At 41.6% G+C, this 12,735-nt stretch overlaps 1 protein-coding gene across 1 annotated transcript in view; it reads left to right on the top strand.

Annotated features, from left to right (window-relative positions):
- The first annotated feature begins 109 nt into the window (after nt 1-109).
- EIF5A2 (eukaryotic translation initiation factor 5A2) overlaps nt 110-12,735 on the top strand; it is a 14,703-nt gene continuing 2,077 nt past the window's right edge. Inside the window, exons 1-2 of the mRNA XM_004704082.3 lie at nt 110-306; nt 918-1,022. Coding sequence (XP_004704139.1) covers nt 142-306; nt 918-1,022 — 270 coding nt within the window. The 5' untranslated portion in view covers nt 110-141. The remainder of the gene's footprint in view (nt 307-917; nt 1,023-12,735) is intronic.

The raw sequence follows: 12,735 nt of genomic DNA, 5'->3' as shown, positions 1-12,735 counted from the left end.
TATCAATGCACAACTAGCAGACCTACGATGCTTGGCACGGAACCTGTCTGAAATGATCCGTTTCCCGCTCGTCGTTAAAATGCAAATTCAAACTTTTGTGCCTAGTTCCCTCGGCAAAAGCTACACTCTCCCCAGCCCACCATGGCGGATGAAATTGATTTCACGACTGGAGACGCCGGGGCGTCCAGCACTTACCCTATGCAGTGCTCGGCCCTGCGCAAAAACGGCTTCGTGGTGCTCAAAGGACGACCATGCAAAATAGTGGAGATGTCAACTTCCAAAACTGGAAAGCATGGCCATGCCAAGGTAAGTGCCCATCCAGGTGTGGCGTTTGGGCTTCAGACTTGGGGGTTTTGATCATCCGTAGTCCATGACAAAGGATGAGTGTTCTGTGCTAATGATTTGGTAATAATACTCTTTTTTTCACCCACAGAAATACTGGATAATCAGTTCTGAAAGGTAGCATTTCCGTCTTGCACCGTTAGCGATGTTTTAGTGACTGGGAACTGAAACTGAGTCCTAGTGAGATAGAAGATCTATTCGGTATGGGCAAGGAGCAGAACGCTCGTGCATTGTGAAGAGCGGAACTAACCAATGTTACCGAACAGCTAGTGTAGAAATTGTTGAACGAGCGACCAAACTGTAACTCTTACTGAAAACAATAAAATGTCGTCTTAAAAAAGCTATTGCTCATAATAAGAAGGCCTCTCATAATAATTCTAAGGCTTCTATGGTTCTTTTTCTTACCTACTGTTTTGTTTGAATGACTGGACTTTTTTAAGGAAAGTAAAATTAGACGACCTTGAAAGGAAGAGAATCAGTCATAATCAGCGTGGGTATTGTGCTCTTGTGTAGTATGTATTGAGTGATATACTTGGCAGAGACTGAACGGGTTTCCTGTTCTCCTTCGCTGTTAGGTTCACCTTGTTGGAATTGATATTTTCACCGGCAAAAAGTATGAAGATATTTGCCCTTCTACTCACAACATGGACGTTCCAAATATTAAAAGAAACGATTATCAAGTAAGTGCTAATTTCTTTCAACATGATGCTTGTTTCTTCTGAAAGATCTCAGATACTTTGTGCTAGCAGTTATAATTTGACAAAGCCCAACATCACATTCTAGGCTTTTCTAACCAGACATCAGGCACCAGACATCGGAGACAGTTGTGATAGTTCACACTACTAGAGGATTACTGCTATTTTATGGACTTTTAATTCTTGCATTTCTAAAACGTTGAACCATTTAGTGTTCCTCAGAGCAAGTGACTGCATATTGTGGCCAACTAAATCCAGTGTTAAGTAAAATCACTACTATTGTACCTGGTGCTAAACAATTCAAATGTAGAGAAGACCCTCCTGGATGTTTTCTTCTCACTGTTCAGACTTTAGACTGTGAAGAAACAATTGGAATTGATATTCCCGCCAACAGAGTTTGTATGACAGGATAGGAGTCAGAATTTGGTATTCTTGAAGGAGAAAATGAGCTAAATGGCATAAATCCAAGGGGTAAAGGATATGGTCACTATGTGGTGAAAAAAATACAAAACTTTTTTCGATGTCTTTATTCGGTGACCATGCTGTGTGATCTTTATAATTACTGAGAGGTAGGAACTTCAGATTTTAGTTCCAGGCATACAGTTGGATAAAATTCAAAACTGTACTGCCATCTAGTCCATGCTGAGTCATTGCGACCACCGTGGGTTGCCAACACTGTGCACGTGAGTGGAAAGCTCAGCCTTTGTCCTGCAGAGCAGCTGGTGTGTTTCCAACTGCCGACCATGCGGCGCCCAGCCCACTACACCACCGGGGCTCCACGTACATTTGGATAGGCCATGTTTAATCCTAGCCTTCTGTTTGGAATATTGGCCTCTTGAGGTGTAAGAGGACTCTGGTGGCGCAGTGGGTTGTCAGTCTCAGAAACTCACAGGAGCAGTTCTCTGCTATGGAGGTTGACTGAGTTGCACTCCACTCAATGGTAGTGAGTTTGACTTTTTTTGGTTGTCTAAGAGCCAGATTAATCTTGTTAATGCTTTTCTTGAAAGTCTTCTCTGTAGCAGACATGCCATATATGTAGATGCTATTTTGTTCCTATTACCTAATGAAAATATGAATTGTATAGTTGGATTTGTTTAATTCAATTTGGATGGCTTTCTTTCTGTTCCCAATATATCATGCATGCTTTTTTCCTTTTTTAATTGTATATCCTTTTAAAGAATTGTATCCTTAACTGCAGCCCCCCCAGCTGCTTTCCATTTACTCTTTGTGAATGTGCAGGTGTATTTTTGTACTGTTTTAATCATAGTTAATGGTTTTGTATTTTCTCCTTCTCACAAATGTCTTTGTCTTAGTATAACAGCAGCAGGTGAGCTTTGCAGGTAAGCAGATCTGGGTGTAGATCTGATGCTGCCACTTACTTTATAACTAAATGGCCTAGGGCAAACTTCAAAACCTTTCCGAGGCTGTCTTTCCATCTACAAAAGAAGAGTCATGTAGGAGTAAATGACAAAAACGTACTACATAAGTACTTCATCAGTAGATAGGTACCAAGACACAAGTTCTCTTAGTAATGTGCTTGTGCTGGTCAAGTTACAGTGCCTTTTAAAAATAACAAGATACTTTTTGTGTGTGTGCTGGGGAAAATAAACAATTTGGAGGTCTGGGCTAATGACATTTTTGACAAAACCCAAGTGACACCTTTCTAAATCACGGAAACCTTGCAGCAAATTCATAAATATATTGCCCTACATAAAACAATAAGTCTTTAGATGGATTAAATGTGTTTTAAGGCAGGCTGCGTAGACTATCAACATGGATGAATAATAATAATATTAAATGTGTTGAATTCTAGAAACTGATGGAAAACACCGTAAAGTTACCGTTGATAACATAGCTGCCGAAGTTGAGGTCTCACATGTTTGACATTTTCGATTTTAAGCGGATATGTTGACCTCAGTGGGTGCGAAAAGTGCTGCTGAAAGATCAGGGGACTCCAAGAGCTGATCCTACTATGGCTCTTGCAAGCAAAGGAAAGCTAGTGAAAGTGACATTATGTAACAAATCACAACCTCAGACCAGCCTTGGATTTGCCAGTGGGATCCAAAGAGCAAGGTCCATTCAGAAAATGGTTTTCAAGGGTATTGCTGGGCCAGATGGCAGAGCGATCAACTTAAAAGGTTATGGCGACTGTTTTAGGATTCCAAAGGGAAAACCCTGAGAAATTTTTACAAAGGACACAGGAGGCTTATTAGGAAGTTGGGGTTTTTTTAATTAAAAACTGCATTGGTGAACAAAATACCAAGGAAGTTGTAAAGAATGAATTTTTTTTCATCAAGGTTTGCAAAGGCTATCCTATAAGAATTTCATTGGGAAATTTTTCATTTATCCACTGTGCACTGTACAGCCACTTTAGCCATTTCTATTATTCCCCAAACTCAAAGAACATTTAAAAGGAGCACAATTTTGAATCCTTTCAGGATGCCAAAACTATAGTTGTGCAAATCAAGACGAGAGGCATGTAAAGACGCACTGCCATAGAGCCCCTTCTGTTTGTAACTGCCCTATCTAGAGTTTCCAAGGATGAATCTTTACAGCAGTACTTCTCAACGTGTGGGTCATGACCCCTTTGGGGGTCGAACGACCCTTCCACAGGGGTCACCCGATATATAACAGCGCAAAATTGCAGTTATGAAGTAGCAGCGAAAATAACTTTATGGTTGAGGGGGATCACCACAACATGAGGAACTGCATTAAAGGGTGGTGGCATGAGGAAGGTTGAGACCCACTGCTTTACAGGAACAGACAGCCTCAACTTTCTCTCTAGGAACAAACCCCACCGTTAGCAGCCCAATACTCACCCAGCAGCGCCACCAGGGCTTCTTGAGAGGAGGTTGAGAGTTGTACACACTACCTTCAGCAGTGGGTATAACTTAAAATGGAGGGCCTGGTGAGAAACCATAGCTTCTTCGCATTTTGTCTTGGTAGCAGTGCTAACACAGTGGGTATTTCATAAACATTTGACATTATTCTTTGTGGCAAGTGTATCTATGTTGCAGCATACTGAGGCTGAACATAAAAAATTTTCTTTTACCAAAATTGAGTTTCTCTGTTTTTATCCCTAAAATGCGAGTGAGTGTGCATGCTTTGAATATTCAGTGTTAGAATGCTTTTGCCTACTGGATATTTCAGAAAGATGGCTAACAGCAGTTCACATAGTTAATCACTAGTTGGAGCTCAGAATTTAACATACAGACAGGAACAATTAGGTTTGGGGTTTGTTGTGGCATAGAATAGGGCTTGGGTTAGAGTAAGCCAGATGAGGTAAAAACTCCTCAGGCATAAAATTTTACATAAAGACATGACTTAATACCAAGCCATTTTGAAACTTAAGGAAAAAGGAAATAATAATTCTGATCACTGTCTTTATTAATTTTGCTCATCAAAGAGTTTTTCTGTTGATTTTTATTTAGTATGGCAGTAAAATATTCATCTTGATCACAGAGTTATCTTGTACCCACGATGAGCCCCACCTCCCTCCCCCTAGTCGTGGCATGTGGTGTGTGGTTCATACTGTACCGTGGCCCAGAGGAGGACAGGAGCCGTGAAGACGAGCTCTCAAGATTGCTACTCTGGCACTCACTAGCCCAGTGACCTCCGCAAGTCTCACCCTCTCTCCTGCCTCATTTCTTTACTTATAAACTGGCAGTGAAAATAATAAACTTCATAAGATGAGCCCCAGTGGCGTAGTGGTTATGTATTGGGCTGCTAACTACAAGGTCAGTTCGAAACACTGGCTATTCCATAGGAGAAAATGAAGCTGTCTGCTGCAGGAGGGATCGACATTTTGGAACCCCACAGGAGCAGTTCTACCCTGTCCCATAGAGCACGTCACTGTGCATCAGAATTGACCCGGTGGCAGGAGGGTTGGTTTTGGATTTCTAGAATCGTGCCATGCAGAGTAAGTTCTTGGCATCCCTTGGTATCAAGTCAGCATAGAGTGCTTATCCCTATTCCTTTGGGTTTTTTAATTCTCTGAGCTTTTCCAGCTATATCTAATGAGCAAGAGTGGCCTTTGCTTTTCTTCTTCATGGAGTCTTCTGTATCTGCTGAATTCCTTATTCTTAGTGCCGGTTTCACAGTTGCGTCAAGCGAAATGTTTATCTGTTCATTATATTTAAAACAAACTTTTTTAAGGAAAGAAAACCATTAAATATTTTCCGTTTCAATTTTTATGAGTCTTAAAATAAATTCTACATGGAAAAAACATTTCTTTCCTCTTTCCAGATGTAGCTGGGGGGGCAGGCTTGTTAGTTGCCATTACTGGTCCACACAATAGGGATGGGTGCCAGGGGCTCCGTGGTGTCACAGATGGCCACTCTGGCACTCACTTGCTCAGTGACCTCAGCAAGAGACCCCTTGCTGAGGATGGAAATGACATGCATGCATCCAGACCCCTTTGGGGGTCCTAGATTCTTAACTACAGAAGTGTTTGTTCATGCTGACAGTATTCTCTGGAATCGTGTGTCTTTAGAAGAAAAGATGGTGTGCCTGTGCTCCACACCGCACAGAAAGGCCTTTGTTGCATTCGCTCAAGTGATGTCTGCCAATCGAAGCCGTTTTCTAGAAAGAGCACTAATTACTGTGGGGGACACAGGGGTACTTATCATACATCTTAGTTATGGCTGAATTGTCACAATTATGAATATGAAATCTTAATATATGCTTTTGGATGTTAGGATACGTGTGTTGACTTTAACATAAGCCAAGAAAAAACATTAACAATGCTGTGAATTTCTTGAACTTAAATTCTTTTAGTAATTTGTATCTATTCTGGGAACCCTTATGTTCCAGATAGAAAGTTTGTCTTTGGAAATAGAAAACCTTTAAACCAGCAGGACCCCATCTTGCAGAAAAGAAGCAAACTGCTACAGGATCATTGGCAGTCATGGTGAGGGGGGAGCCCCTCCCCATGGTTCTCATACCTGTGTGTTCTATGTAGAGGAGGAACGTCGCCATATATTGGAACGTGCTGTGACTTCAAACCAAACTCTCTGCCTGCTCCTAGCAACCCAATAGGACAGGGTAGAACTGCCCCTGTGATCTTCCGAGACTGTTTATGAGAGTACAAAGTTTCATCTTTCTCCCGAGGAGTGGCTAGTAGGTTCAAACTGCTGACATTGCAGTTAGCAGCCCAATGCATAACCACCAGGGCTCCTCAAAGCAGCGGCCTAGGCCAACTGGATAGCAACTAAAACAAGCTCATTTCCATCAGGTCCATGCCAACACATAGCAACTTCATAGAAGGCTTCTGAAGCTTTAGATTTGTACAGTACGTGAGCAGACAGCTTCATCTTGCTCTCACAAAGCAGCTGGTAGGTTTGAACGCCTGCACCTATGGTTAGCAGCCCAATACTTAACCCACAGTGCCACCAACCCCCCTAAAATATCATCTAACAGGTGACAAAGTTAAATCTTTACAGGGCCGTTCAGCAGAGGCAAACTACTTGAGGTTCTGGGTTACACAGACCCATGCCTTCTCTGCCTGTAAAATAAATTGGGTTTATTTGGTAGGGGCTGGGGGCGGGGGGGCTGTCAGAAAAACTTTGTGAGAGACACCATGATTGGAGTGAGGTTTTCTGTAAATTTTTAAAATGAGGTTTTTTCAGAGAAGTACTATGAGCAAGAAAGGCAGATCCACGTGTAGAGAAAGAATGTGTTGCAGTGAACACAAATTTCTGATGGTCACACTGGAAGGAGCCAAGTACTGTCCTCCAGGGATTGGTGTCCTCTGAGGGACTGCATTGGTTTCCACTCTGGTGGTCGGACTGGTCAGTGATGCCCCAGCTCATGAACCCATTCAGCAAGGACTGGGAGGCTGCCGAAAGGATCAAAGGACAGGAGGTTCATCTTACCTAGCTAATGATTTAGTGCCTTCTCTGAAGGAGATGCCCTTTGGTGCACATTAGTGTGAACATGGCCATTCGCTAACTGATTTGTAGAATCTGTCCACTTCCCCAAAGCTCACTGTCAGCAATCTCCTCGCTTAGTTCTTAGTATTCTGGACCTTCTGGCCAAACTCTTAGCCATTCCTCACGATCATAGTAAATCCAAAGCTCTGTCCTCTCATCCCAGCCCAGGGCGTCTCCCAGTCTTTGAAGGCCACTTAAGAGATGTGCCTACATGCTGTGCATAACTATATAAAAACCACTCAGAATCCTTCCTCAGGACCTAGGGAACTCCCCGTGAAGCTGTTGGTATGGATTGATAAGTACCTGAAATATGTTGTGGTTAGGTGCCAGGGAGTCGGTTCCGGCGCATAGCGACCATATATGTGTGCAACAGAACGAGACACTCCCAGGCCCTGCACTACCCTCACAATTGTTCTCATGTTTGAAGCATGTTATGGCCCCCCCTAAATCAAGACGCAGAATTGTGTGTATAGTATGATGTCTTTTACTTGATTTCAAATGATTCGGACATTCTTTTTTCTTAAAAAGCAAAAGATGTCAATGTGGCAGGATATGGGGATAGTTCTGAGTCAGCGTATTTTCTCAGACAGCTTGTTTGTGCTTGGAAAGTGCTCAAAGTGATCTCAACACTCCCTCGCCTGTGGTAAGAGTGCCGCTCTGCATGCCCAACTCTATTGCCTGGCTGTTCAGATAACACCCCGCTGGTGATGATGCTCTTTGCTTAGGCTGATTATGACCAAGCCTCCCGTTAGGGGAAGTGGGATACGCGATGATACATTGAGGGGATCTTGCAGTGGCTAAGTGGAACCAGAATGCGTATGGATGGTTGGATGTAAAGCTCTCTGTTCTCTGAACCTTCGTCTCGTTCACAATCATACGTTTTAGATTCACAGCCTCAGAAACCCTGTGGTGTGTCTCTCCTCTGCCCTAGCGCGTCAGTGCGCGTCTGATTGCCCCAGTGTTTGACATCACACCACTGTATAGTTATGTAAAAGGTTACCATGGGGGAAACTGGACCTACTATGGTTGCAACTTACTGTGAATGGGTGGTTATTTTAAAATAAAAAGTTTAAGGAAACAAAACAGGACTAGGCCTGACCTAAATGAATATGATTGTTTTGAAGTGGATTGAAGAAACAAAATTAAATTCAAGGATTAGGGTTAATAAAATAAGTCACCTTTGGTGATATGCCTTCTGTTATGTAACAATAATGTAAACACGGGCCAGAGAGTGTCTCTGCAATTTCGTTTTCTGTTTTTTGCAATTTCTTCTTTGTCCCTGGTAGGCATGCCACGCGCCTCCTTCCCTTTCCTAGTACGTACAGGGCTTTTTCCGGAATTCAGAGACACCGTGCTATTTTTCTATTAGTACAGTAGACTATTTCAACATATAAAGAATTTCATGTTCTCATCACTTAGAGTCATCGGTTTCCAGTATGTGGACAGTCTTAAAACATCTGAACCACCACCACCACCATTTTTTCCCCTTCTGCCTCTTGATTAATTTGAAACGAATCCTGGCTGGTGTGTCATTTCGCCTGCAAATACTGTAAGCACCTCCAAGAGAGCGCCTCGGTAGCGTAGTGGTTAAGCATTGGGCAGCTAATCAGAAGGTCAGCAGCTTGAAACCGCCTGACGCTCCCAGGGACCAGAAAGAATTACAGTCTCAGAACCTGCTCTACTGTGTCCCTAGGAGACGGCTTCAACTCAGTGGCAGTGAGGTTGGTTTGGAGTTTGGGGGGAAAGGCCCCACTAAAAAAGCAAAAGTAAAGTGCTGGTAGGTGCTGACTCGTGTGTACAACAACAAAACGCTGCCGAGTCCTATGCCAGCCGCACAGTTGCTGTTTGATCCCACTGAGTGGCTTCCGCTGGGTCAGTCCATCGCCTTGAGAACTTCTGTCTCCATGCTCAAGTTGACCGAGCATGTTGTCTTTCTCAGGGACTGGTTGGTCTTGATGGCATGTCTAACGTACCTGGAACTTTAAAAACATTATTATGTCTACATTTCACTAATTGGCTCTTTGTTGATGTGTTTCGGTGTGGTGGTGATAGTTTTTGCTAATAGTTTGTCTGCATCAGGACCAAATAAGGTCTACATGTTGAAACGTGTTGATGTCTCTCTTAACATCTCTTAATCTGTGGGTGATTCTTCCCTCCTGGGTGCACTTACCTTCCCTCCCTTCCTGCCTCTCATTCATTTTCCCTCTCTCATTTGCTCCCTCGCTTACTTGCCTTGCTTTGCAATTTCTTTATGAAGAAACAATTGTTCATTCTGGTCTGAATTTTACCAACCGTATTTCCTTCTTGTTTAGCATGTACCTCTGTCTTGCCTGAAAATTGGTGATTAGATGTAGAGGTTTGATGAGCTTCAATTTAAATTTTTGTTTCTTCCTCTTCTTTCCTTAGATCTTTCTGGGTTTTTTTAGTTGTTTTTAACAAAAATCCTCCATAGGCGGTGATCTGTACAACCGTCAAGTAAATAAAGCTGTTTGTTTCTCTTTCTAGTGACATCATTAGGTTTTTGGGTTATTGCTTTTATCCATTAATTTATTAGGGGTGACAATGGTCTTTCATTTACTTAACCAAAATAATGCCATAAGAGAATAAGTAGAAAGCCTCATCCTTCCTCTATGGAGCAGCGGGTGGTTTTGAACTGCTGACCATTTAGTTAGACGCTCAACTTATAACCAACTGTTCTACCAGGACTTCTCACATATATGAGTGGGCTTCAAAAACAATAGCTCATTTAAAAACGCCATTATCTTTGAATTTATTTTTCCATGAACTTTTTAAGCCCTACTGTATGTGTACATACAGGTCCTACACACTACACATCCATGTGTATGGGTGTGTATATATAATATATATATACACACACACACACACACACAAGGGAGCTTCAAAGGTTCATGGAAAAAGTCTATTTTCTTTCAAAGCCATTTTCCATGATATTGGGTAAGGGTGATGGAGGATGATGTAAGATATGAAAATAATTATAACTCATCAAGGGTGGGGAGAGGGAAAAATGAGATGCCAATATCAAGGGCTCAAGTAGAAAGAAAATGCTTTGAAAATGATGATGGCAGCATATGTGCAAATGTGCTTGACACAATGGATGAATGTATGGATTGGGATAAGAGATGTAAGTGCCCCCAATAAAAGTATTTATTAAAAACAAAAAAACATTTTCCATGAACTTTTTGAAACCTCCTTGCACATGGTGCAAGTATATATGAAAGACTGTCAATACTTTGTTCTTTTCTTTCAATTAGAACCTTGCAAAATGAGTTCATTACCAGTATCCACTATGACTAAGAAGGTGTAGGGGTGTGTGTGTGTGTGTGTGTGTGTGTGTGTAAGTAAAAGAGAACTGGAGCATTTAAACATGTTCAGTACACTGTAGTTACTATCCTTATCATGCCTTTTACTGGTGATGGCTTATTCTAGTCAGCTCCTGGAACTGTGGTCATATAAGAGTATAGTATTGATTGCTAGAGTCATGATCTTTTGAATCTCTAGTAAAAATATAAAACTAGATTACCGTGGGTCTTCAGAAAGTTTGTGGAAAATGGATATTAGGAGAAATATTAAGAGTCTTTTCCACCAAAATAAACTGTTAAAACATGTCTCAACAGCATTTAGTTTGAGGCATTAATAATGATAAGACACCAATTTGAAATTCTGCTAAAAGTGAAGCAAGAACAAACAATTTATGGTAGTGCTTGGGTGGGAGAATGGCAAGTTCACTGATACTTGACAAAAAGTGCACAGTACATGCCCCATAGAATCAGCAGTCTACAAATGGACAGCTCATTTTCAGAAGTGACAAGGTTATGCTGAAGATGAAGCCCACAGCAGCAGACCATCCACATCCATTTGTAAGAAAGCAATCTTCTTGTTCCCTAATTGAAGAAATAATAATAGCCACACCGGTGACTTCTCATTTGGTTCAGCGTATGCAGTTCTGACTAAGAAATTAAGCTGAGCAAAGTTTTCTGCTCATTGGGTACCAGAACTGTTGAGCCAAAATAGCTACAGATGAGCAGAACATTCTGTGGAAATTTTAAACAATTCGATCAAGATTCTGAAGCATTTCTCTGAAGAACTAACAGGAGATTAAACATGGCTTCACCAGTACAGTCCTAAAAACACAATCCAATCAAAGCAATGACCCCCAGGAGGTGGGAAAATGGTCATGGCAATAAATTTTTATTTTTTCATGTTCAAGGCATTTTGCTTGTTGATTTTCTTTCGGAAATCCAAAGAACTATATATCTGCTTGTTATACGAGTGTTTTGAGAAAGCTAGTCAAAGCTTTCGGAGAAAAATGTCTGAGAAAGCTCCATCAGAGTCCTTCATCACCACAGTGAGGATCTCCTACTCATTGCTTTCATCAAACAAGCAAAAGTTCAGAAGAGTTTTGATGTGAAATTAGCAGGCATACAGTCTTGGTTCTATTCCTTCTGTTTTGTTTCCTAATATTTAAGAAGTCTTTAAAGGGCACCGTGTTCATCAGGTAATAATGTAAGATAGAGTATATTGATGTGGTTAAATACCCAGGACCCTCAGCTCTTCAGGGATGTGCTAAATGGCTCGTATCATCATCACCTAACAAAAATACTTGAACCTGATGGAACTTATGTTGAGAAATACAGTTTATATCTTTTATTTTTGTCTTTTAATTCCATTTTCCATGAACTGCTGTGTGTGTGTGTGTGTGTGTGTGTGTGTGTGTGTGTGTGTGTGTGTACACATGAGGGGCTACCCCCCAAAAGACCTAAAAAAATTTTCAATGCTATGTATGTAAATATTTTTACAAAGCCTTATCACCTTCAACGTGCCCTTCATTATAGTTAGTGCATTTGTCAAATCTGTGATTCCATTCTTGGAAATATTTTTCGAACTCATCTGTTTGGATGGCGCACAGCACCTCCCTTGTTTTTTTCTTCACCTGTTCTATGTCATCAAATTGCTGTCATTTCATGTCCCTCAGCGTTCACGGAAACTAAAAGAAGTCACACAGCGAGGTCAGGTGTGTGGGGCAAGAGAGGCATGCTGTGTTTTTGTTTTTTTTTGTTTTTTGGGTTGGTTTTTTTTCCCCAAAAAAAACTTGCACATTGAGGCGGCTGCCTGAGCAGGTGCACTGTTGTGATGGCAAAACCAGTCCCCCGTCTGCCACAAATCAGGCCTTTTTGTTGCACACTGTTAACTTAATCTTTTCAGAATCTCTAAATAGAAAGTTTGATTAACAGTCTGACCTGGTGGAATGAACCCCAAATGCATTACAAGTCGATATTTTCTTCTGTTTGGGAAGTTGACGGACATCCAGAACGAGGTTTTTCATCATTTGACATTTGAGCTTTTTTGCAACAAGAAAACCACCCGTACACTTGAGTTTTTCCCATAGTGTTGCCCTTGTAAGCTATATTCAGCACAACAGTTTCTGTGGCATTTTCCCCAAGCAGGAAACAAAAGTTCACAGCCGCGTGCTATTCTCTTAAATCGGACATCATAAAAAATGAGATTTGAGCAAAATTGCTTGTGTGAAAACATTTACTGTGACCAGAGAGAGTCTTCCCAGGTGACACCACTGGGTGCACTAACTCAGAGCAAGTTGCTCAATGCTCAGGTAGTGGGGAAAAAATGAGTATTATGAAAGCTCTGCTCTTCCCAATGCAATTCCAGGGTGTTTTTTTGTACCGTGCGTGCGTGCGTGCGTGCGTGTAGACTTTCTGCTCCTCTAAAGAGAGAGAGAGAGAGAGAGAGAG

This window comes from Echinops telfairi, unplaced genomic scaffold (assembly GCF_000313985.2).
Source record: "Echinops telfairi isolate 266 unplaced genomic scaffold, ASM31398v2 ScPeMD7_7420;HRSCAF=8458, whole genome shotgun sequence".
In the NCBI taxonomy this organism is placed as follows: domain Eukaryota; kingdom Metazoa; phylum Chordata; class Mammalia; order Afrosoricida; family Tenrecidae; genus Echinops; species Echinops telfairi.
This window is presented reverse-complemented; position numbering and strand designations above follow the sequence as displayed.